The sequence below is a fragment of the Podarcis melisellensis genome (assembly GCF_964234715.1).
Source record: "Podarcis melisellensis genome assembly, chromosome: 4".
NCBI classification, from domain to species: Eukaryota; Metazoa; Chordata; class Lepidosauria; order Squamata; family Lacertidae; genus Podarcis; species Podarcis melisellensis.
Genome location: NC_138531.1, coordinates 53,702,036 through 53,727,110, shown reverse-complemented (window position 1 = coordinate 53,727,110; position 25,075 = coordinate 53,702,036). Strand labels below are relative to the sequence as shown.

Genomic DNA, 25,075 nt, shown 5'->3' with positions numbered 1-25,075 from the left:
GGTTAAAGCCTCAGCGCCTAGGACTTGCCGATCAAAAGGTCGGCGGTTCGAATCCCTGCGGCGGGGTGCGCTCCTGCTGCTCGGTCCCAGCGCCTGCCAACCTAGCAGTTCGAAAGCACCTCCGGGTGCAAGTAGATAAATAGGGACCGCTTACCAGCGGCAAGGTAAACGGCGTTTCCGTGTGCGGCTCTGGCTCACCAGAGCAGCGATGTCACGCTGGCCACGTGACCCGGAAGTGTCTCCGGACAGCACTGGCCCCTGGCCTCTTAAGTGAGATGGGCGCACAACCCCAGAGTCTGTCAAGACTGGCCCGTACGGGCAGGGGTACCTTTACCTTTACCTAAGGAAAAGTGGTACATTCCAGGATTAAATCAGAAACCAAGGTAGCTTCTCTAAATCAGGATGGTCCCTGGAAATTAGGGACACTTAGAGGATCTGCAATCTTCACAGACTTGGCGGAGTGTCAGGCCTAATGAGCACAGCAGCTCAACCCTGGTAGGTCTCACCCCATGAAATCTGTTGCCGAGACTGAAAGTTCTCCCCTTCAAACAGCCATCTAAGTTTCTTCTCTCCAGGGCTTTTCCCAAGCAATTGAAGATGATGCCTGTGTGAAGCCTGTCACTGCTCTGCCCTTTTCAGTCCTCTTCTGGTTATGGGAGAGGGGAGCTTGTCACAGCAGGAGGGAGAGACACCCTGCCTGACTCATCTCTGCTTCTTGGCCTCCCCCCTCCTACTCACTGGCTCCAGCTTCTGTCTCTGATTCTGGACTTCTGTCTGCCACAAACTCACCCAGTTCACTAGGCCCTGGAACTTCTTCAGCTTCTGACACCCCATCTTCTCCCTCTGACCACTCACTGTTGTCCCATCACCACTCCCTGAGCTCTGAGCTGTCTTCCCTTGGGGGTTCCTTTCAAATGGCCTGAGCGGATTGTGAGCGCTACCTGGGGCGCTCTGCCCTCCCTGTCCCTCCCTAGCTATGCCACTGGAGTTCCCCGGCTGGTTCCTCCCACCATTCCTCTGCGTCCAAGCAGTCCATGACAGTACAATGTATTTCCCCCCCCCCCTCTGTTGAAAGTCACACTTACATATTGCTTGTACACACTACACCAGAGGGCTTGTCTTCACCTGACATACATTACCTGTTTGGTTTTCCCCTGCCTGCAACCACCCCAACTTCTATTCATCAAACTGTCATCTGTGTATGTGCAACGCCTGTCTCAAAACTACGTACCTCAGATTAACTGTGAAATGAATGTGGCTTATGTTTTCAAATTGGATGGAAGCTGGTTTGAGGGGAAATGGATCAAATAGCAGTATTTCTCAAGAAACCAGAGGACAGATATGGATTGTGGCTGACATCACTATACACAGCTTCAAACACCAGCAGTGGGAGTGCACTGGAGCCAGAGTAAACAGATGTGGAAACAGCCATAGGCTCTAAACAGAGAAAAAACTTTTACATGATCAATAATCAAAATCCTTTTGGTCAGGTTGGGGAGAGGATCTCAAGAGAAGCCTCAAAAACACAATGATTCTACAAAAAAGAAAATGTCATAGGATTAGCACCTTAATTGCATCTTCTTTAGCAGCAATTTAGAGTCTGCCAGGAAAATAGCATTTTAATTAAGTTAGTCAGTATACTAATCACAGATTATGTTCAGACACTAAATTGCAATAGGCTCCTCCCATGCCTTTTTCTATTTTTAATAATAACTATTTTATTTAACAATGAATGGAAATGCATGATCTTCTAGTATCATAATTCTCCCAAACACTTGGGCCCTGTCCACACAATACATTTAAAGCAGAACCATACCACTTTAAACAGTCATGGTTTCCTCCAAAGAATCCCAAGAACTGGAGTTTGTTAAGGATGCTGACAGTTGCTAGGAGACCCCGATTACTCTCAGGTACAATTCCCAGAGTCCCCTGGGAGAGGGATTGACTGTTAAGCCACTCTGGGAATTGTAGCCCTCTGAGGGGGACTAGGGCTCTCCTAACAAGTCTCAGCATTCTTAACAAACTACAGTTCCCAGGATTCTTTGGGAGAAACCGTTAATGTTTAAAATGATATGCTACTGCTTTAATTATCTAGTACAGATGAGGTCTTGGTCATAATTTAAAGATACACTATCTGCACTGAAAGAATGAGCACAACATTTTCATGTTGGTTTCTTCAGTGAACTTGTTTCCACACTCTATTCTTACATCTATCTACCTCCTATAGAATAGACTTTAAGTTAATTTTAACTTGCCTTCAAAGTTAGTGAGGCTGTACTTTCACAGTGAAGTGTATAAAGAGATGGAAGTTGGCTATTCAGTACCATTTTATGGCCCATTGCTGCCTTTCTACATGACTGATGTTTGCCTCAAGGCATTACGGTACTTCCCAAGGGTTTGCTCACCAGGGCTAGCAAAATATTTGTGCTATCTACTGAGGACGCAAGGTTCAAATAATAAGCTTTCTTGTCTCTTAGTGCTTTCTCATGCTTTGTATTTCCAGCAACAACAAATTTATTCCTTCCTTTATTTTTCAAACTTCTTTCCCAGTATGGAAAGGTTACAGATACTGTAGCTGCCAACATGATAGTCATCCGAACTGAACTACACATTTAAAGCGCTGCCAACAGTCATGGCTTCCTACAAAGAATCTTGGGAACTCTGGTTTGTAAAGGGTAGTGTGGCGCTCTCCCTGTGGAACGTCCTCCCATCAGATGTCAAGGAGATAAAGAACTTTTAAATGTTTGACATTTTATTATGTTCTTATATTTTTCTGGACGCTGCCCAGAGTGGCTGGGGAAACCCAGCCAGATGGGTGGGGTATTAATAATAAAATTACTACTATTACTACTACCGAGAGTTGTTAGGTGATCTCTATTCCCCCCACAGAGCTACAGGTCTCAGCGTGGTTTAACACTAAATCTCTCTTCAAAGGGAGCTGGCATTGTAGCTGTGTGAGAGGAATAGGGATAGGCATGGATGCAGCCAGGGGGCGCGGGAACGCAGTTGCCCCCCTAAATCAAATAAATAAACAAAAATACTTAATTAAAAGTAGAAATTGTAGAAAGATTTTGACAGAACTTTCTGAGTACTTGGGATCAAAATAAAGTAATTTAAAACAACTGTTGTTGAGACATTTCATTCCGAATCTGCTAGACAGAGCCAAACAGAAGATAATGACAGGTGGGTGTCCTGCTCCCCTAACATAAATCGGGGGGGGGGGGTAAGCTAACGATTCTTCAGCACCCTAAGCAAACTACAGTTCCCATGATTCTTTAGGGGAGACTGTAACAATTAAAATGATATGATATGGCTTTACATGTGTAGTCCTGATGAAGCCATAGAATAAGAGAGTTGTAAGGGACATGAAAGCCCACGTAGTCCATGCCGGCTGAAACAGAAAGACTACAGGATTCCTGCATATGCTTAACAAAGTCCAACATCTTCTGAGGCAGTCTGCCTGTATCAAGAAATCCCTTCTAATTCTTCATCAGAATCCTTTTTCTTGCAATTTAAGCCTGTCAGTTTGGTCCTACCCTCTGGAGCAATGGAAAATATATGTGGTTTTTGTAGACTGCTATCAATACTCAGATGCAAACGTGTTTGCTCTGTCATATGGAACTGGATACACCATCATATCCTTTTATTAATAGGCAAACTGAGAAGCTGAATCAATACCAAGGTGAAAATACACTACTGTATATATTTTGGTCTGCGTATAAAAAGGCAGAGTGAGAATAGGTCTTTCTTGCTCTCGGTGGGGATTAACAGAAGCTAGCGAAAGGCTCTTTGTCCTGCTGAAAGTGTGCAGGTTATGGATGAAAAGGTGTCCATGTGCACAGGCCTACCTCTGTACTGGTGTGAAATGCAGAGAGCTGAGAGGTCATTTTATTTCAAGCAGCTGGGGTTGATGTGGAGCCAGACAAACAACAGGAGCCTCTATTCCACCCTAATGGACAAATGAGGTCAGGAAACTCCTCCCAGGCCCTCTGCAGGACCCTTTCGTTCACACAGCATCACCAAATACATATCCCTCTTCACCCGCATCTACTTGACGGGAGTGTCTAACTCTTTCCATATGAGCGCTATTTATTTAGCTTACTGACTAAACCAGCTGCTTCAGCTCATAGATACGAACCTTTAAAGTTGGGGGTGGGGAGACTTCCCTCCTCTTTGCAGAAAACATAATACACTCTTTGTGAAAAGGGCTAACTTGCATTACACCGGGATTATGGAGCCGCAGAAATGGGCATCTGAAGAGGAAATGAAAGTGAGCTCCACTTGAAAGGGATTTCCATGGGATACTTTATTTTTAAACATGGAATTCTATCCTTTTCTTCTTGCCCACTATTGGGTGGGGATGGAGGAGGAAAAGAAGGACAGTATATACGGGATGATTCATTAGGGTGGCGGGAATCTGATTTGTCGCAAGAATGAAACAATAAATTATATGGTTGTTTGTATTCTACAAAGATCCTGCAATGTTCTCAAGAACATCCATGTGCATACTTTAAAAAGAGTTTTGTCCCGCGCTTTTGAACACATACATAGAGACAAGGAGGGTCAATATTGAGCAAACCAGTTCCTTCCCCTGTAAGAATTGTAGCTCTGGTTGCAAAGTGTTGGGTGCATAGGACACATAACCGTGATTATAAGTTTGGAAAGCTGTTTAAAAGTTAGCATATGCATCCATCCACCAGCCCACCACAAATCAACTTGGAGATCACAGTGTGCCCCAGGCAGACAATGGATGCACCAAAGAAGACTACTTTGTTTTGAAAACAGCTCCATGAAAGGAGCCAACCCACACAACAACAGGGGAATTAAACACAAAACCACGGTAATTACCATTCTGTCTGGGGGTGGGGGCACCAAAATAGGTCAATGAATGAGGCCACAGCTACACAGGCCTTAGGTGTGGCTGAAAGAAGCACAAGTGGTCTCTAATGAAAAACAAAACAAAACTGCATTCTTATGGGGCCTGCCCATATCTTCCCTTTACCGCTGCCTCATAGATGGGTTTATTCATTTAGCAAGGAAAGAAGCACACATCAAGAGTTACAAAGGTTCAAAGAGTTACAAAGGCGTGCACAACATAAATTAAAAACCTATCCCCCTTCCCCAAGAATCCTGGGAAACATAATTTATTAGGTTGCTAGGAACTGTAACTCTCTGAGGGGTAAACTGTAGCGTCCAGGAGTCTTTGTGGAGTGGTGGAGGAAATGTGCTTTAAATGTATGCTGCATATGCAGCATTTGTTAATTGTAATGCAATTTAATTACATTCCAAGTGTTCAGATGCCTTGGGTTGGTTTTTTTGTTTTTCGTTTTGCCCTTTGATCACAATTTAATAGTTTTAACTGAATTGCTCCAGTACTACTTAACTGCTCTAGTACTTTTTTAAATGAGTTTCCAAGGGCTTGTGTGAGTTGTATTTATTCTTGTCTAACAGCTGCTGCTCCCCAAGGGCTGTAAGCTGCCTTTTAAACTTGGGGAAATTCATACAGCAGTTCGTGCAGTACTGAGTACCCCTGTTCAACAAAAGTACAGATGGCGTCATGGACCTTTTACTTGAGTCTCCTCTGTCATGAAGTCATGATCCTGTGAGGAAGTATCGCTGAGTGAGGTCCCTCAGGCAGGTGGTAACAATTAGTCCCCAGAGTGGGAGCATATGATGGGGCTGGCTGGTTGCCAGAATTCCCCACCCCTATAAACCTGCCAGGGAGGAGGGAAGAGAATATGCTGTGTTATAGACTTGCTGTTTGATGTTTTGTATCTGGTGCCAGAGAAGAAGCCAATAAAGGCTGGTAACCCATTGGGTGCCTGCATGTGATTGATTAGTAGCTTGAAAGTGACCCTCTCCTTCACCTCCTCCCCTCCCAATAATAGCTGGGTTGCGATCCAGCCACAATTAAGACAGGTGTGAAAGTGGAAAGCACTTAATCTGGCTGCATCATGCCTTATTTCAAAAGGCTTTATCTTTCTTCCCCAAGTGCTCATTAGGAACATCTAAAATTAAATATGCCCCATGCTATACTTTTCTCGTTCCATAGACAGCCACAAAGATTTATACTAATGTGTAGAAAAATGCATTTTCTACGTGATCTGGAGCCAAGCACTGTGTTGGTAAGCTTACAACACAGGACCTGCTTTAGGAAATCAGTACATTTCACAGCATGAATGAAAATGTGTGGAGGGTCAGATCTGACCCACAGACTGTAGACTCGCCGTGCTTGCACTAGAGTAAGGGCCAAGCTACACAAGAAATGTGGAAGGCCCATAATTGGATATCCTGACTTTATTGCTTTTACGTATCTGCATGTTTGTTTGTTTGTTTTTATCAGCAAGACAAATGGCAACTTTGGGTGGGGAGGAAGATGGTGGGAGGAAAAGGTTAAGCTTTCTGCCCACTGGTGAGGCTGATGAGTTTGGTGTATGTTCCATGTCAGCCTATAGGAAACCTTTCTTTTATCCATATGTATATATTAGTTCAGAACAAGGCAAGCAGGCAGCATGAACAGAAGCCCTGGGTCACACATGCTAGCCTGCCCCCCATATCCCCACCAGCAATACCCTTAATCTTGGCATGTTGAGCAGGAAGGGGAATTTTCATGTGTTTGGCTTAATGTGCTGTGAATTCACCGCAAGAGCCCTGATCACACAGGGTTTGTATATGCATGGGGGAATCTAAGCATGTTCAACCAAACAATGACTATTGCGTGAGGCTTTTCTGCTCCATGAGTAAATGTCAAGGGCAGAGTCTTTGCTCAAGTGCTACAACACCTGCTCCCTGCTTTGCTGGCCTATTTCCACCTGCTGCTGAAGGGGACAGAGATCTTATGGGTGCTAAAAAAGACCTGCTGCTGTTGATATCTAGAGGCATTAATTTAGACATTTAATTTTTGACGTGCATTATTTTGGATGTTATATCCACAGACATAACACACAAACAGAAAGAGAAAGAGAGAGAGAGAGAGAGAGAGAGAGATGTCAAAAGAGCAAATCACAGATTCCCCACAAGTTCCTTCAGCTGTTTACTCCTTTAGAACCTTGCACACCCACTGAGCTATCTTATGAATCCTTTCCATTTTGCCAAAATCTGTCCTGAGTGATTGTGTCAAAAACTGGAGGTGCAAAGGTTATTTTATTAGTTAGAGCACATGGCATCAAAATTTCTCATCTGTGTCTACAGTAGTGATTCATTGTTTGGTAATAATTACAATCTGTATTCACTGTTCTAGGAGACTGTTCTTCCATGTCAATCTGTACTGCAAGCAATACCTATGGAAAGTTAAGATAAAGACTTACTAGTAATTTGAGCCAGTGTTCACCAACACTCATCAGTTATGTGTCTGTTTTCTTGATGTCAGGTCCTAGCTGCAGACATAGCCTCTGAATATTTGAGAAGTACAAAACCAGCAACATTTCCTTGAGTTACCAAGGAATGCTGAGTTACCAAAACTGCTCCCTTCAATCTTTCTGTTGAACCAAGAACCATTAGGTACATAGAGGTTACAGTAAGCTTATACTTTAAAAAGCTAGAATGAAACTGGTAAAGATTATAATTCACAGGGTTCTTAAAATCCGAAATCTGATGCCGTCAGCTGAAATAACTATGAAGCTTATAGGAAACTGGATTAGCAGAAACTCAAAAATGAAAGAAATACACATTTTCTTGTTAAAAATTGTGTCTAAATTTATCCCAGTAAGTGTGGCTGGTGACCCTGAAAGAAATGTGCCCTGTGTCCCACAGGATTATTCAACAGTAGTCATTTGGGGCTGATCTAAGGCTTTTGAAATATATTTGGTTCCTTTCCTATGTGCTGTAGTATCTTTCAAGTGAAGCAGCACAAGTGATTAGTCTGGAATGTTGATTGAAGGCTCTTATTTTAAGAATGGATACTGTAGAATTTGAATACTAGTGGAGATCAGCATTCTGCAGGAAATAAAAAAGAAAAAGCCACCCACTTCTGGTCCCTGGAATTTGGCTTCATATAAAATGGGAATTACTTAGAGACAGAGGAACAAAACTCTATACCCTCAGCCTTAAAGGTAAAGGTAAAGGGACCCCTGACCATTAGGTCCAGTCGTGGCCAACTCTGGGGTTGCAGCGCTCATCTCGCTTATTGGCCAAGGGAGCCGGCGTACAGCTTCCGGGTCTTGTGGCCAGCATGACTAAGCCGCTTCTGGCGAACCAGAGCAGCACACAGAAACGCTGTTTACCTTCCCGCTGGAGTGGTACCCATTTATCTACTTGCACTTTGATGTGCTTTCAAACTGCTAGGTTGGCAGGAGCAGGGACTGAGCAACGGGAGCTCACCCTGTCGCGGGCATTCAAACCGCCAACCTTCTGATCGCCAAGCCCTAGGCTCTGTGGTCTAGCCCACAGCACCACCCATTCTTACAACACCTTTAAAGGGATGTTATTGTTTAGTCGTTTAGTCGTGTCCGACTCTTCGTGACCCCATGGACCAGAGCACGCCAGGCACTCCTGTCTTCCACTGCCTCCCGCAGTTTGGTCAGACTCATGTTTGTAGCTTCGAGAACACTCGAAGGGATACATTTTGGAAATATATGAGCTTCAAAATGCTGAAGAATTCAAAATTTACTTTTGTTTTTTTAAACTTGCAGTTTAAAAGATGTGAGGGTAGTGTACAGCCATATATCACTTACAGAAAGAAAACTTTCATAGCTACAAGCAGTACCCTGTGTAATTTTGAGATATAGGTCAGATGAAAAATGCAAATGCATGTGTGCTTGTGCCTTATGTATTGCAGTGAGGAAAGCAGCACCTGAATTCCTGTGTGTATGTGTATAATGGGGTTGTAACACTCGGCTGGTGTAAGTCAGAGCACCCATTTTCAAATTACCTTCTTTATCCATTACAGCCTCCTGTGCCTGCCAAAAAGCTGCTCCTGGGAGTTGAGAGATCCTTTAGAACGGTAGGGGATGTGGCAGGGAGATGCTAAACAGTTTTATAACGTCAAAACATAGCAGGATCTGCAGCAAAGGGTGCTTACAAATAAGGGCCTTTTTGCACTTACTATTTGTAAGTGCAGAAAGGCCCCTAGGATTGGTACTACACTAGGATGCAAGTGAGAGAATGCCTTAGTTCAGATACTTGATTTATTTATTTATTTTCTGGAAGCATTTTTACCCTACTCTTTAACTGAAAAGCCAGAAAAGACATTGAGGCACTAATGAGAATGACTCAGTTTTCAGGGATCATGCTATGGTGCTGTTACATCTTTGGCTTCCTTCACTAGACTTGGTTCCCTACGCTGGAAATGTTCATAAAATTATTATCTGGCATTAACATATTCACACTCTCCTCCTTTTTTGCTGTGATGCAGAGTATCTAATGTGTTTCCTGGCAGTTTAAGCTCTTTTTTGCCACATACTGAAGTAGCCCATTTCTCAGGGTCAGTCTGCTTAATTATATGAGCTCCCACCCACAAGCTGGATGAAAGTCAGAAACACAGGCTTCCCTCTTCATCTGCTATCTGTGACAACTAGGCCTCAGTCGCAGCATTATTAGAGTCTAGACGCTTGACAGCATGTAGCCTAGTAACAGAGCAATGTATCTGGGAGCCTACAAATAAAGGCCTTTCTGCACGTACTATTTGTACAGTTGCTGGTTTGGGGTTTTTTTCTGGATTTTTCTTCGGCATGCTGTCACACGTCATCATTATTCAGCTGTTGTTGTTGTTGTTGTTGTTTAGCCGTGTCCGACTCTTCATGACCCCATGGACCAGAGCACGCCAGGCACTCTGGTCATTATTCAGCTAGTATACTAATATTATAGTATTATTCAGCTAGTATTCTGAAATAATGTACTAAAAACACATTTTCTTCTACGACAAAAGTCCAACTTTTGTGAAAGATCCAGAATGGATATCATTCCTCAATCAGTGGTACCTGAGTTCTCAAACTTAATCCGTTCTGGGACTCCTGAAACCATTCGAAAACCAGGGCATGGCTTCCGATTGGCTGCAGAAGCTTCCTGCACTCAAGCAGAAGCCGCGTTGGACGTTTGGCTTCTGAAAAATGTTCTCAAACCGGAACACTTACTTCCGGATTTGCGGGACCCACTTTGTTCAGAAGCCAAGCTGTTCAAGTACCAAGGTACCACTGTATTTTCATTTGTGTAGTATGTGTACAGGCATCTTCCCAGTGGAGGGTGAAGTGTAGTTGGGTTCCCACAAAGCAAGACACAGTGATAACAGCAAGAACCTTTACTGAACTAAGAGAACTGGACAACAAGGGGAAAGTGACCGCTTATATACATTTCTGACGGCCTGGGACACTCCCACTCTCAATGTGATTGGTAGTCTAAACTCCGAAGCTCCAAATCATAACTCAGAGTTTAAGGGCCAGTGAATGTTCTGTGATTGGATATCAGGTATCGAATCAGAACACAGGGGCTCAGATTCCTTAGTTCAGGCTCAAGCTCAGGCAAACACAGACCACTGAATACATAAGAGAGGGGGTTGGTTGGCAAGGTTTGGCAGACAAGCTTAGTTACAGAGGAGCGATGTGGCCGATAGAGACAATGGTACAGAGTCAAAATACTGCCCATGACAACAATTGCTAGCTGGAGACAAAATTTCTTCACCGTGCCCAGCTTCACCAAAGCTCAGGCAGACAAATAGTTTTCTCTTCCAATCTCATGAACTTCCACATATTAGAATTCTGGAATACTAGGCATTACGTACACACACACACACAGAGAGAGAGAGTCATGAAAGGATGATCCCCTTGCACATACACATAACCCTGACATTTACTGACTAGAGGAACCTGAGGGTGCATAAGGAGTGTGACTACAGCCACAGAACTTTTCTAAATTCAGGCACAACCTGCCATTAGTGTGGAAAGGAAACTCAACCTAATAACTGCCCCATGTGGCCAAAGGTACAGCCAATCAGCTATAAATTAACTCTTTAAAAAAATACCGCTATAAGTCTTAAGTGTGGACAAGTTTTAACATTGCATAGCATTGCTAAAGTTGAAGAAGGAGACTAGAATGAAACCAACATGGGGAAAAATAATTAACAATCTACTTAGGGGAAGCAAATTACTAATTCGTTTAACTAAACTGAAATGAAAATTCTCATAAAACAATTGAAGCTGAGTTGTTATTATTTAATTAATTAATTTGTATACTTCCCTATACAGTGGTACCTCAGGTTAAGTACTTAATTCATTCTGGAGGTCCGTACTTAACCTGAAACTGTTCTTAACCTGAAGCATGACTTTAGCTAATGGGGCCTCCTGCTGCCGCCACGCCGCCGGAGTACAATTTCTGTTCTCATCCTGAAGCAAAGTTCTTAACCTGAAGCACTATTTCTGGGTTAGCAGAGTCTGTAACCTGAAGCGTCTGTAACCCAAGGTACCACTGTACCTGCAGATCTCAGGATGGTTCACAATATAAAATTAAAAAATTAAAAAACACAAATTGTAGCAAGTTGCAATGAAACAAACAAGCAAGACCCGCACCCTTCAAATTCCCTGCAGTTTTGTTTGTTTTTAAATATTTATGATTTAAAAAGCAGGTCAAGTATGTAGCCTTAAAACAGTGAAGAATATACTGTAGTGTGAAAGCAAAAGAGGAAGGTTAGAGGGCAGATTACACCACCATGTGGTAGAAGTGAGAATATAACAAAATACAGTACTCAAATATGAATTTGATATTTTATGGGACACATCAAAATTCATTGTAAAGTAAAAACTAATCTGATCTACTTCCAAATCTGTCAGAATACGGCAACTTGCTTCTCCCTTTCCTCTTCCCAAAATAACTCCACGTGGAGGGCATTATTGTGAATGGATTTGAAGTCTCCATGGCCTCCCTCATCATGTTTTCCAGTGAATCTTAAAAACAGCCTTTCCAGGTTCATGATGATAGATTTACTTATATTGCCACCTGCAGTGTGTTTCCTCCCACAAGGTAATAGCAAAAATAATCCCACACTTATATTAGTCATATGAAGTTAACCTGAGCTAGGAAAAACAGGAAGCACACTGACAGTGCAATCCCACACATATTTACTTGGAAGTAAGTCCAGATGTCTTCAGTGGGGCTTGATCCTTAGTAAGCATGGTTAGAATTGAGTACTAAGGGTGGCATTTTTGACATACACCCCACTACTCCATTTGCTCAAATTAGGGTTTAGTTCTAACTTTTAGTCCTACCTTTTAAAGTTTTTTCCTATGCTGAAAAGTTCAAATGTTAAAAGGTATCTTGATAAGTTTCTAAACAAAAACATTGACAGCACTTATTTGGTGATATGTCCCAGCGAATGCAGTAAACACACACAAGATTAGAATTGCAAACAAGAGGGTTCAGCAGCATAACAAAGAATGTTTGAATTGCTCTCTCCAAGCACAATGCTAATTGAAGTTAATGCAGAAACTTCTGGGCTTTAATTGAACTAAGTTTTATTGAAGTAAATAATGGACAGAAGTGGCTGGACATGTGCTGTCTCTGGGCTTGGAAGAGAGAGAGAGAGAGAGAGAGAGAGAGAGAGAGAGAGAGAGAGAGAGAGAGAGAGAATGAGAGAGAGAGAGAGAGAGAAAGAGAGAGAGAGAGCCTGCCGTTATACCCCTCCCCTGCATTCTTAGCCAGCTGCTTCTCTGCACACCCCTCTCGTGCTCCTTGTCCGTTCTGTGTTTTTCCTTCCCTCCCCACTTAAAATGTGGTTTAAAAGCATGGATCCACATGGATCCTCAGGATCTTTGCATTGGGTCACCCCAAATTCACCAAGAGATCACATAGCATGTCCATGGCTACAGCCTGCCCCCCAAAAATCATGCACCCACTGTTGCCTGGGGCTGCAGTGGTGCAAAAATGTGGTTAAAAAGCATGGATCCACAGGGATCCTCAGGATCTTTGCATTGGGTCACCCCAAATTCACCATCAGAGCACATAGCGTGTCCATGGCTACAGCCTGCCCCCCAAAAATCACACACCCACTGTTGCCTGGGGCTGCAATGGTGCAAAACCGTGGTTACAAAACATGGATCCACAGGGATCCTCAGGATCTTTGCATTGGGTCACCCCAAATTCACCATCAGAGCACATAGCATGTCCATGGCTACAGCCTGCCCCCCCAAAATCACACACCCACTGTTGCCTGGGGCTGCAATGGTGCAAAACCGTGGTTACAAAACATGGATCCACAGGGATTCTCGGGATTTTTGCATTGGGTCACCCCAAATTCACCATCAGATCACATGTCTGTGGCCACAGCATGAAGCACAAAAATGATACATCATTAATATTCACCGCCCACGGCGGCAGCCAGCCTCACAGGTTCACTTAAGGTCGGGGCAGCCCGGGGCTCGCCCCTTTCGTTCCCCCAGCAGCAGCGGTTTGGAGGTCTTGGGCCCCCCCAATATTTTTTATATGTCGGTATGGGCCCCCCCAATATTTTTTATAAGTCAGCGCCCCTGCTCAGGTTAAGAACTTTACCTCAGGATGAGAACAGAAATTGTGTGGTGGCGGCGCGGTGGCAGCGGGAGACCCCATTAGCTAAAGTGGTACCTCAAGTTAAGAACAGTTTCAGGTTAAGAACGGGCCTCCAGAACGAATTAACCAGAGGTACCTCTGTACAAGGATACTGGTTCAGCGTAATGAAGAGTTGTCAGATATTTTATCATTACAGTGTTTATGTTTTCATGAGAAATTGTATGTAAGCATTTAGTCACTCAGTTTCTGTTCTAATGAGTTGAATCACTAGTTCCACAAATAATAATTCATACAACTTCCCCCTCTTTCCTTACAGCTATAAGCTTAAAGTTCCCTTACGGGAGGAACTCATGTTTTGAACTGTTATCAGAGGGAATCTCTAACAGGCACACCTGCTTGACTGGAAAGCGAGAAGAAGTGGGAAAACATTGTGGGCTGAGGAAACAATTATGGGAGACATAACAAGCTGACAAAATATGCCTTTGAACTCTTGGGGGGGGGGTTATCTCAACGAAGTATTTTCACTAGTGTATTTGTGGCTGTAGAATTGAACTTCTATTCTCTCTCCTTGCACACCCTCTAAATCTGTTCTGGGTTTTTGCCCCAACCCTCCATAATAGATTTGGGGAAAGCATGGGGGCACATTGTGCAACAATTAAGGCAAGAGTGGGCTGCACTCAGTTAAAGCATATTTTAAAAATGGCTACTATGCCTATTGAGCGCTTTCCTGTGCTATATGGAATTGAGCGATAACTCAATGTGTTCTTACCAGTGATTGGTCAGCTTCAGAGTCAGGCCTGCGCTACCGGTGCTCATCTTCATCCAGCCTGTTTCATAGTCCAGAGCTCCTCAGAGTACCAAGGAGGTGCTTGAGCTCCAAAACGCCAGAGAGGATGCTCAGGAGCAATAATTGTCAGTTTGCATTTCTTAGTAAAGAAAGTATTGATCTGATGTGTAGACATCGACCCTATTCTACTTAATTCAAGAGGGTTCTGGAAGCTTCTCTGTGTGAAAGAAACAAGCAGGTTTGTGATGTCTGGGTTATTTGTTCGGAGAAACTGAGTACAGTTGGCTTAAACTGGTTCTGTTATCTCTTCTGTCAAGGTCAGGGTGACTATAATAATAGGCCAGAAGGAGCCTGGGTTTCACTTTCTCTTTCTACTCTATTCCTTCTGGTATGGTATTCTGTACATAGTGGGATGTGGGTGGCATTGTGGACTAAACCAGAGCGTCTTGGGCTTGCCGATCACAAGGTCGGCAGTTCGAGTCTCCACTACGGGGTTAGCTCCCGTTGCTCTGTCCCAGCTCCTGCCAACCTAGCAGTTTGAAAGCACACCAGTGCAAGTAGATAAATAGATACCACTGTGGTGGGAAGGTTAAAAGGCATTTTCATGCGCTCGGGTTTCTGTCACAGTGTTCTGTTGCACCAGAAGTGGTTTAGTCATGCTGACCACATGACTGGGAAAGCTGTCTATAGACAAACGCTGGCTCCTTCGGCCTGAAAGTGAAATGAGCACCACCACCCCAGTCACCTTTGACTGGACTTAACCATCTAGGGGTTCTTTGCCTTTACCTTTGTAGATAGAATGCTTAGTGTCAAGGTTTTAGACTTATTGTAAGTTTAAGTTCAGTCTGCTGCAACTGGATTTATTATGGACAGTGCCAATCCTGAATGTACTGGATTTGTGATCATTATGCTCATTTGCCTTCAGTAGCAGTAAAGCTCAGCTGGACAATATACAATTGCCTCTGATATATTTTTTGGGAATATTGCAACGTGCTTAAGTTTTTACTCCACTAACTATACATTGGAATCTGCTCCAGATCAATATTGAGTAGAATTCCATGACAATAACATCAACCACTTGTTTCATCTTGCCATTCCATAGCGAGACCAGGGCTTCAATAGTGTTTTATGTTGGATCTTTTGCTTCTGGGACTAGTGGGTGTTTTAATTCAGCCATGGATTTTAGTTAATAGGGGATTTTTATTTTGCAAGCATTTAAATAAACTCACAGGGTTTAAAGGAACAGTAGGCCATCTTATTTGTATCTTCTCAGCAAGAGCAATTTGCTCTCTATACTCAATTTGCAAGACAATTAGAACTTTGTACTTGCTTACAAATTCATTATTCCACATCCTTCCTCAATGCTCTAACAAGCAAACGTGTGAGGAACTGCACAATGAGTGTGATCTCACTTAAGAATGTGCAAAGCAGTACCTTATTCCATAACCTTCCAGTGTCATTGCATGCTACAGCATCACTTCTGCTTTTTCTAATGACTTTAATAAAGCCATTAATCAAAGCAGAAAACTAGTCAGGTTAGTATTTGCATGCAATTTGCAGACTGAAATGAAAACCCCATTTCTTGTAATATAATCTGAAGATCACTAGCCAATCAAAATAAAAGCACATACTCCCAAATAACAGAATTGTGTTCCATCTAGAAACAGCAAATTTTGGCTGCAAAGGTTTAAAACAAACTCAGGGTAGACAGTTCAGTAGGGTAAATGAAGACAGGGTGCATTATTCTGGCCCCATATGCACTATAAATTGAAATCAGTATCATGCCACTCTAAACAGTGAATTCTGAGAACCGTACTTTGTTAAGGGTGTTAAAAGCTGGTTGGAGACCCCCTATTCCCCTCACAGAGCTACAATTCCCATCTTCCCAGGAATACGGATTGTTAAACATCAGGCAGGTGCCTTCGCTATACTCTCTGGCACCTGCTTAAAACGTTTTTGTTTAGGGAATCCTGGATTTTGATGTTTTAATCTCTTTACAGTGCTACCTCAGGTTAAGAACTTAATTCGTTCCAGAGGTCTGTTCTTAACCTGAAACTGTTCTTAATCTGAGTTACCACTTTAGCTAATGGGACCTACCACTGCCGCCACCACACGATTTCTGTTCTCATCCTGAAGCAGAGGTACTATTTCTGGGTTAGCGGCGTCTGTAACCTGAAGCATCTGTAACCCGAGGTACCACTGTAGTCTAATGTTAACTTTAATTATCTTTTAAATGTTTTAATTACAGTACTTTTAACTTTTTTAATTGAGAATTTTAATATTTCTTGTTAATGGCTTGGGGGTTTTATTGCCATCAAGCGGTATATACACTTTGTTAAATAATGATTGTTTTAGCTGTACAGTGGTACCTCGGGTTACAGACGCTTCAGGTTACAGAAGCTTCAGGTTACACTCTGCTAACCCAGAAATAGTACCTCAGGTGAAGAACTTTGCTTCAGGATGAGAACACAAATTGCGTGTCTGCGGCGCCGCGGCAGCAGGAGGCCCCATTAGCTAAAGTGGTATCTCAGGTTAAGAACAGTTTCAGGTTAAGAACGGACCTCCAGAATGAATTAAGTACTTAACCTGAGGTACCATTGTAATGATGAAGTAGGGGGGGAAAGGTGCTAAATTAATTAATTTAATGTAAATCTGGGCTTGCCCTTTACCATAGAAGGTTTCCATTCCCCACTCATATGGCTCCTGTGTATGTAACCTATAGTAAGTTTTCTGCATACACATAGGGTCATCTATCGAATCTTCATGTGACTCTTTATCCGTCTAATGCACATGAAACACCTACAAAATTGTAAATGGCATTGATTGTTATTTTTTAGAAGTCCAGCAGACACTGCAGGAACAGGGTAAGTAGCAAGGACACAGCCTTGAACCCCATTCTACATGTGCAGGGAACTAATGTCACTTGAGAGAAGATAATGCTCACTTAATGAAGACATGATGATACTAATCATTGAGATTTTGTTATCTAACATTACCGTATGCTACTTTTATTTATAGATCACCCTGCATTCTATGCATAGCTCACAAGTAAAACAATTAAAATTTTCATCAGCTCAAAGATATTTAAATCAGATTTTGAGAAATATACTGCAAAATCAAACACTGTTACATATGTCAGACGTCAGTCACAGCCAGGCTTCAAGCTTATTTACTTAGAACATCCATGCATACATTTCAACAGGACATGTGGAAGAAAGGATACTGTTGGCTTGCATCTACTAGTGGCATATTTGAAAGAGATGTATATTTATCCAGTTTCTTATCTGCATTTTAGAAGTATATTCATATATTCTAAAACATTACAGCTCTACAGTACAACCCTCTATATGTCTATTAGCAAGTAAGTCCCACTTGTGTTCAATAAATCAGTCCCAATAGTCCATATTAAAAAGCTGTATCAAAATGCCAAATGTAGCGAAAGATCAGCAATGGCAGCCCAGTTTTCAGCTTTCATTTGGGTGAATTGAAAGCTGTTATCTCAAAATTTGTTTTGAGGTTGCAATAAAAAATTGTGTTTTACATTTGCATCTGAGAAACCAGCTACCCTTGTTATCTGATCCAAATCAGCATCTTCTTACATTGAAGAAAATATCTGATGGTCATAAACATGATCAGGAAAACTTACAAGCATCTGGACTACTTGTTAGTGGTACAAAGAACAGTAACAGGCACAGCAATGAGTTGTGGTAGGAGGGGGGAAATCACCCAAAACTAGGCTGAGTTCTTGCCAAGTCCTGCCCCCCATCTCCTACACCCAATCCCAAATTGTTCAGAAGGGTTCCTCCCGGATTGTCTGGTTATACTTTTTGGGAAGAGGTGATTACAGGGGAGGTAAGGGACAGGAAACTCTCAATCTGCAAATTTCCATAACTTAATGATGCCAATTACCTTCAGTTTTATTCACATGCCAAGATAGAAACCTACCAAATTAACTTGAAAAGAAATGGCAATGTTTGCTTGAGCTTCCAGCTTCATTACAGCTAGAATTACTACTATATATAAGCATCTATTTTATAAAAGCCTTTTCTTGGTGAACAGTGCCTGTTTTCCATTTTTTTAAAGAAAGAGAAAATAAGGATGAAACAGCATGATGTGCTGCAATTAGATGTGAACAGAATGTGCTTCAGCATAATGAAAACTCTGTGATGACTAATGGCACCTAGGTTATTTGGAATATGAAAGGCATTCAAGTTTGGCAAACGGCATGAAGCTTCAATTTGGAGGACGAGGTGATTAAGAATGAGCACAAAGACCTGCAATAAAACACTTTTACTGAACAGTTTTAAATTCCAGTTCAGCTGTAGAAATTTTTTAATGAAACGTTTACAGCACTAAGTATTTACATTTATTCAAGTGTCACAGTACTAGGAATCAAATCTCTCTAAATAACTTGTACACAATACAGTTATAAAACTGAAGCAGAGTTCTATCATATTATTTTATTTTATTTACAAAAAAGACAATACAGTCAAAGTATCACTTGCTCCTTTTTAACTTTTGAAATTCTCATCAAGCCACTGATAGCATCTTCTGTGAAATTTAAACCTTATTCTTGAAAATAATAAAGACAGGAATATAAACATTAACACTTAAATCATTTAAGCAAGCTAACAAGTTCCACAGATGTAGGCTCAGCCAACACTGCTCATTATTTCAGTACCCACAACTAATAGAAGACTAAACAGCTGCTACTATAAATGAAAGTGTTATTCCATCGATCTATTAGGCAGCTAACACACTACTGCTGCCATTCTTCTTCAGAAAAAGCAGGTTAGCCACACTTGTTCCAAAAGCAATGTGAAAAATCATAAAAGAAATATCAATCAAAATATAAAACCAAAAAAGTACAAGAGAATATTGAGAACAATATCTGCATTTCAGTGATTTAGAAAAGATGAGAATAAAAAAGATGATTTTTTTTAAAAAACAACAACATTCATGACCAGAATTTCCAAAGGATGTCTGGCTTTCCAGAAGTATTCTCCTTCCTCAGGTGTCTGCATTTTCAACCTCTAGACACTGGGAAACACTTGTTTTTAACCAGACAACTCCAGCAGTGATTCAACATACTTCAAACTCAAGTGTCAATATTATTAGTAATATCAATAATAATTATTCAGCCAATGTTGTGAAGAGATGCAAAACTTGATTCAACTACAGATAATCGTTGCTCCAATGCCTTCAAAATAGTTTCTGCCTGTTAAGTAAAGGGACGGGGGATGGGGTGAGAAACATTTTAGTTTACATTAGATGTTAATTATAAGTTGTGTCCCAAATTCATGGACCCACAAGTGAATTACAAGCCAGTATACCTGACGCTCATCCTGCCTCCTCAATATGTCATGAGTAGGATCACAGAAGACAGGAATGGATGTCACCCTCCCCCATATGGTAGAGATCATAGAATCGTAGAGCTGGAACGGGCTGCAAGAGTCATCTAGTCCAACCCTTTGCAATGCAGGAATCCTGCCCACAGCCATCCCTGGGTGGACTTGAACCACCAACCTTCTGGTTGACTGGCATGATCAGAGGATGACAGCATGCTCTGTCCGTTTGGGGCTGCATTTGCACATTGATCTCCAGACAGAACTACATGGAGAACTCAGCAGCTGCATGCATATTTCAACACATCTGCATCCCCAGTTGCAAACAGCCATTATTTTCTCATATAGTACAGAAAGAATCTCATGTGTCTTTTCTCCCCCGTTTCCCTTAACAAGTTCTTCTGACATGATTACTGTATTTCTTAAGAAGAGGGATTTTAAGAAGGAACCATCATCACACCATCTTTCACATCTGAAAAAAGTAAAACATAAAACATAAAATAACCATCTTACCCTTCCTAATGACTCTTCTAAACTAGCTCGACTTTCAAGCGTTAGAGGCTCTTCATCAATTTCAGCTTTTTGTTCCGAGGACCCTAGGGTATAACTTGGACATTGTACAGTTATAAGTAACATCACAATCACAATCAATAAATGTGTGAGCATTTATTAACTGAAGAATCATTTACCAGTGACAGCGGTCATAACTGTAATACTCAGTACAGTGGTACCTCTGGTTACGTACTTAATTCGTTCCAGAGGTCCATTCTTAACCTGAAACTGTTCTTAACCTGAAGCACCACTTTAGCTAATGGGGGCCTCCTGCTGCTGCTGCACAATTTCTGTTCTCATCCTGAAGCAAAGTTCTTAACCCGAGGTACTATTTCTGTAACCTGAAGAGTATGTAACCTGAAGCGTATGTAACCCAACGTACCACTGTAATTGAAATGCACACATTATTTATAGGCTGGTTGGCCCCTTACCACTATTTTGTTTTAAGTAATGAGAGCCTGCATTATAAGTAGAGCCTGCCAGGTTACCTTGGTGAAGGTCCACCTAGGAATGCAGAGCTATGTACCTAAGGCAGATGATGAAATTCCAGAGAGATGTATGACAAGTGATGATCTGCAGCAACATGTTCTGGTGCATCCCCAATCCCTAACAGGAATGTTCCTCTTCAGCCTCAAGGTCAAGCCAGTTCAGAACAGACGTCTTACAGAATGTATGAGGGGCAGGTTTCAGGAGGGGGATGAAGAATGAAATGACATCTTTCTCAACCTTATGCAACTCTATGGCCCTGTACAGGCCCTGAGATTGGCTTCAGAGCCTTTGCTCTCTGGTTCCTGATTACGGAACACAACATACCAAAAATAGTAACAAAGAAATCAATAAATCCTGATGGATTTAAAAAGAAAATGCATGTTGTGAAGACAAGCATAAATGAAAAAGTTTTCAAAATACATCTGAAGGAAGAGATGAGTTCACAATCCTCTATCACAGTTAGATCACAATCCTCTATTTGTAGTTACCCAAGCACGCGTTCAAGGATAATTTTTCAATGGTTGCTAAGGAAAGTATGGTAATTGGATATGTTTCAGAGAACACAATGCACACTATTATCTCTGTGTTAGAAAATGCTACTTGCAAGCAATTGTCAATGAAGTCTCATCTCTGGAAATGACGGGTATTTATTGCACAGAATAATGGTTAAACTTACAAGGATTGGAGGGGTGGTAGTGAGGAAAGAGAGGAAGAAATTGATGTTTTCCTCATTGTTACTTAGCTGAATGCAAACAAAAACGAAGGCCAGTTTTGATTCATTTTTTCCTTCCATGGAGGAACAGAAAAATATTTGCGCTACTGTTCCTCCCCTCCCCGCAAAAAACTTTACGCACATCAGAAATAACCTGGAGTATTGAGGAAGTTGTCCAGTTTTAAGAGTATTTAAATAATCAATTGTCATCAGAAGAAAGGCAAACAGAATTATTGCTTTGCTTACCTTTCAAGAGCATCAACATTTAAGCAAAATAAATCTCGTTTATAATCCAGATGTCTCGGAGTGCATCTGTAAATGCTTCCAAGGGTCATGTTGCACCCAGTGCAAAACAAGGTTTCAAGCATGCTGTAAAGCAAAGCATCACTTAGAAAATATGTAACATCATTTTAACATGTTCATGTTGTAATTCGTAACACAGCAATGTACCACTTCCAGTACAAATTAAACAAATGGCATAAAACAATTAGTGGAAAGTTGTTTTTTACATATATTTTAAATAAAAAGGATTTATCCTGTCCTCCTTCTGAGGAGCTTCTAGCAGCATACCTGGCTTTCCTGCCCACTCCTAGTTATTGTCACTAAACATCAGGAAGAACTTTCTGACAGTAAGAGCTGTTCCAACAGTGGAACGGTCTCCCTCAGGAGGTTGCAGACTCTCCTTCATTGGAAGTTTTAAAGCAGAAGTTGGATGGCTATCTGTCATGGATGCTTTAGTTGAGATTCCTACATTGCAGGGGGTTGGACTAGATGACCCTCAGGGTCCCTTTCCAACTCTACAATTCTACGATTCACAACACTCCTCTAGGTTGGTCTGTGTCTTAATGCCTGGCTCCAAAATCACCAACTGGTATTCACAGCCAAGTAGGGATTTTGTGGCAATGCAGTCAAGATATGAATTTATTCTGAAATAGTTATTGCAATCAGACAGAATTATTTTATATACTTTGTTGTATTAATCTGGTTTGAAAAACCTAATACCATTGCAACCTTTTTTCTGGTTCTCTCCTTTGCTCTTCAACTTAATTAGATCATAAAGCAAAGACAGCCTGGAGTGTAACTGTGAGTGGGTGACTTTCCTTTACAAGGAAGGCCAAGAGATTACCACAGGTGTCAGAAGCAGCTGTGCATGTGAAGGCCACTTCAGGATAAAGAAGACACAACAACCAAGCAAGTCTGGGAAAAGGCAGTCAGGCAAAATGTAACACTATGTGATGCTTTGTAATACAATGCCAGGCACCCTGGAGGCAGCCAGCTTGGGGCCTATTTGAGAGATAACAGATAAGGCAGAAGCTGAACTGTCTTGGTTTGTACAGGGGCCCCTTGTTTATGGTCTCAAGAGGGATAAACAAGACCAGGCATCCATGTTAGACAGGACAGCCAAAGGTGTCAGAGGGATCAACCTGAAGCGGGTTGGGAACCCACTATTAGAACCTTCTTATGCTTCTTGGGTGCTACCCAGCAGAGTCCCCAGCCATGGTCTGATCACCCAGACCTTGGTGCTTTTGATAATAGCTGATTCCACCACATTCAAGTCCTTGCTGGGTACTCCAACCACTGCATTACATTTTAAGAATCAGTCCTTCCGTAGCACTGATTATGACTCAATGAAAAGGCCTGTTGACAACACATTCTTTATTTATGAATAAATGTTAAAGGCAAGTTGTGTATATTTATCTGACTGAAAGCAATATTTAAAAAATGGTTTTCCCAGGACTTTTTTTAAGGACTTGGTCAAAAAGGTGCAAATTCCCATGTACTGCATTCATGCAAGTGCGCAAAAAACAAAACAAAACAACTATTCAGAGTGATGGTTAGCAGATGTGAACCAAATTCTTAAACCAGTTTTAGTCTTAGTCAATAAGCACAAGCATTGTAGCTTGAATGTTCAAACAGATTCAAAACTGTGTGGAAATTACTCTTCTTGGAACACTTGTAAATATTTTAAGAAGTGACAACTTAGTAGCAAGCACTGAAGATCATTAACCTATGTATTTTTATTATGTATGCACACACTTCCCAAGGAATGTCTCCTAAAAAATCCTGAAAACACTAACATAATAAGATATACATCCCACACTTCCTCAAAGATTCAGTATGAGTAACAGGCTTAAAACAGATGGCTTAAAAAAAAAACTGCTCTAAAGTGGCTTCCTATTCCCCTTCCTAATAAAAAGGAGTCCAAACATACTGTCTATTAGCCCATATGGATACTTTTAGGGCAAACCTTTCTTTTGACTTTCTTCTTTAGCATAAAGCTTTATTGTGAGACACATCTGTTTCACTTTGGGATTTTCACCGCTTACCAGCCATATTCGCCTGCTCGGCTTGAAAGTTTTTGTTCCTTGTCCACTGAAACATTGAGCGTAACATCTGAAAATCAAAAGATGTAAGATCAGTAGAAAAGTAGTCTCCCATAAGTACTCCCAGCCCAATTATGCTATTTATCACCAACACAGAATGGGAAAACACTGAAGTGGGTTGACAAAAACCTCTGTCCCAACTAAGGGGCACAATAATGTCCACATGCTTTGGTCAACTGGGTGGCAAGGAGTAAGATCAATGCATATTCCAAAACACTTTGGAAATTAAAAAGTGGCATATACGTCACTAGCACTAGAACTGAGTCCCATTTACCTGGGCGAAAACCCCACTGAAAATAACTGGACACACACAAATATAGGATGGCAACGTTAGCACTGCAGAATCTTTCCCCCGTTCTCTCTTTTCAAGTGTTTTGCTGTTCCTTCTGCAACTTCACCATATTCACTTTCTTTTATTGCAATGCCTTTGCTTTAATTCCCTCTCAAGTCACCCAGATAATTTCAAGTGATGGCGCAGCCTAAAACCGCCTCAAGAAGGGAGACTTGGGTCCTAAGACCTACGTAAAGAAGGGCGCGAACAAAGCCAAGAGAGGAGCCACTGAATGCTGGTTTATGGGGGGGGGGGGAGGACGAGCGCGCGAATATTTGCACGCGCGAGGGAAGGAAGCGCGCGAGAGAAAGCCGCGGTGCGGGCGGGCGCAGAGCGTTTCCCAGGTGATTAGCCGCGCGGGCGGGCGGGCGCCTCGTCGCTCACTCTTCAACAAGATGCAGTTGGTGTCCTCGTCGTTGAACTCCCAGCCGAGCGTGTCTCCTACGGGCCGCTTGCAGCCAGCGCACAGGAACACCATGGGCAGCTCCTCAGACCCCGCTTCCTCTCCGGGCCCCGGGCTGCCAGGGGACGCCTCCGTCAACGGGAGAGAGCTGTCTTCCCCCGGGTGCGCCGCCATTCTCTTTCAAAGCCGCCCGCACCGCGCCCCCCCCCCCCCTCCGCGCCAGCGCCGGAAATAACAGATGCAACGCGGTGCCGCTCTAGCGCGCAAACCGAGCCCTTCTCTTTGGCCTCTCCCAGGAGAAGGGGCGGAGTCGGCGGCGCTCGAGAGCGGGTGGGAGCATGCGCTGTGGCGCTGGGTGATTCAGCACCAGGGAAGGACCTCGGTCGGGCAGGTTGCGGAGTTCACCATAGCAACGCGGGGGAAGCAGCCGCCTTGAGCGGTCTAAGGGTCTTTGCGAGGTTGCATGGTAGTGACTTCTGAGAGAAGTAGTTATGAAAGAATAAAAACTCCAAAATACAGATTCTGAAGATTATTATTTTTTTAAAAAGGGGGGGTCGCGTGATTCTTACAATCTTTTCGACAGACACGATTCTCAGTACCAC

The 25,075-nt window shown here is 42.3% G+C and overlaps 1 protein-coding gene and 1 long non-coding RNA gene across 2 annotated transcripts in view; one reads left to right on the top strand and one right to left on the bottom strand.

Moving 5' to 3' along the window:
* LOC309368219 overlaps positions 1 to 18,561 on the top strand; it is a 52,329-nt gene extending 33,768 nt beyond the window's left edge. The window contains exon 3 of the long non-coding RNA XR_014167647.1: positions 18,341 to 18,561. This is a non-coding gene — a long non-coding RNA (uncharacterized lncRNA). The remainder of the gene's footprint in view (positions 1 to 18,340) is intronic.
* A 136-nt stretch (positions 18,562 to 18,697) lies between these two features.
* MIS18A (MIS18 kinetochore protein A) lies at positions 18,698 to 24,750 on the bottom strand. The gene is made up of 5 exons (XM_081908046.1): positions 24,455 to 24,750; positions 23,683 to 23,749; positions 21,602 to 21,724; positions 20,116 to 20,209; positions 18,698 to 19,475 (listed from the first exon to the last, which is right to left on the bottom strand). Exons 1-5 carry the CDS (start codon positions 24,645 to 24,647, stop codon positions 19,395 to 19,397), a joined length of 558 nt encoding a protein of 185 aa, XP_081764172.1. The 5' UTR covers positions 24,648 to 24,750; the 3' UTR covers positions 18,698 to 19,394.
* Positions 24,751 to 25,075: the final 325 nt, after the last annotated feature.

What these genes read in the sequence shown, in the direction of transcription:
- MIS18A (XM_081908046.1), bottom strand. Translation starts at nt 24,647, where the DNA reads ATGGCGGCGCACCCGGGGGAAGACAGCTCTCTCCCGTTGACGGAGGCG. An exon ending in CGAGCAGGCGAATATGGCTG is followed by an intron (nt 21,725 to 23,682) that starts GTAAGCGGTGAA and finishes TTTGCTTTACAG; the next exon opens with CATGCTTGAAACCTTGTTTT. An exon ending in AATGTTGATGCTCTTGAAAG is followed by an intron (nt 20,210 to 21,601) that starts GTAAGCAAAGCA and finishes ACAATGTCCAAG; the next exon opens with TTATACCCTAGGGTCCTCGG.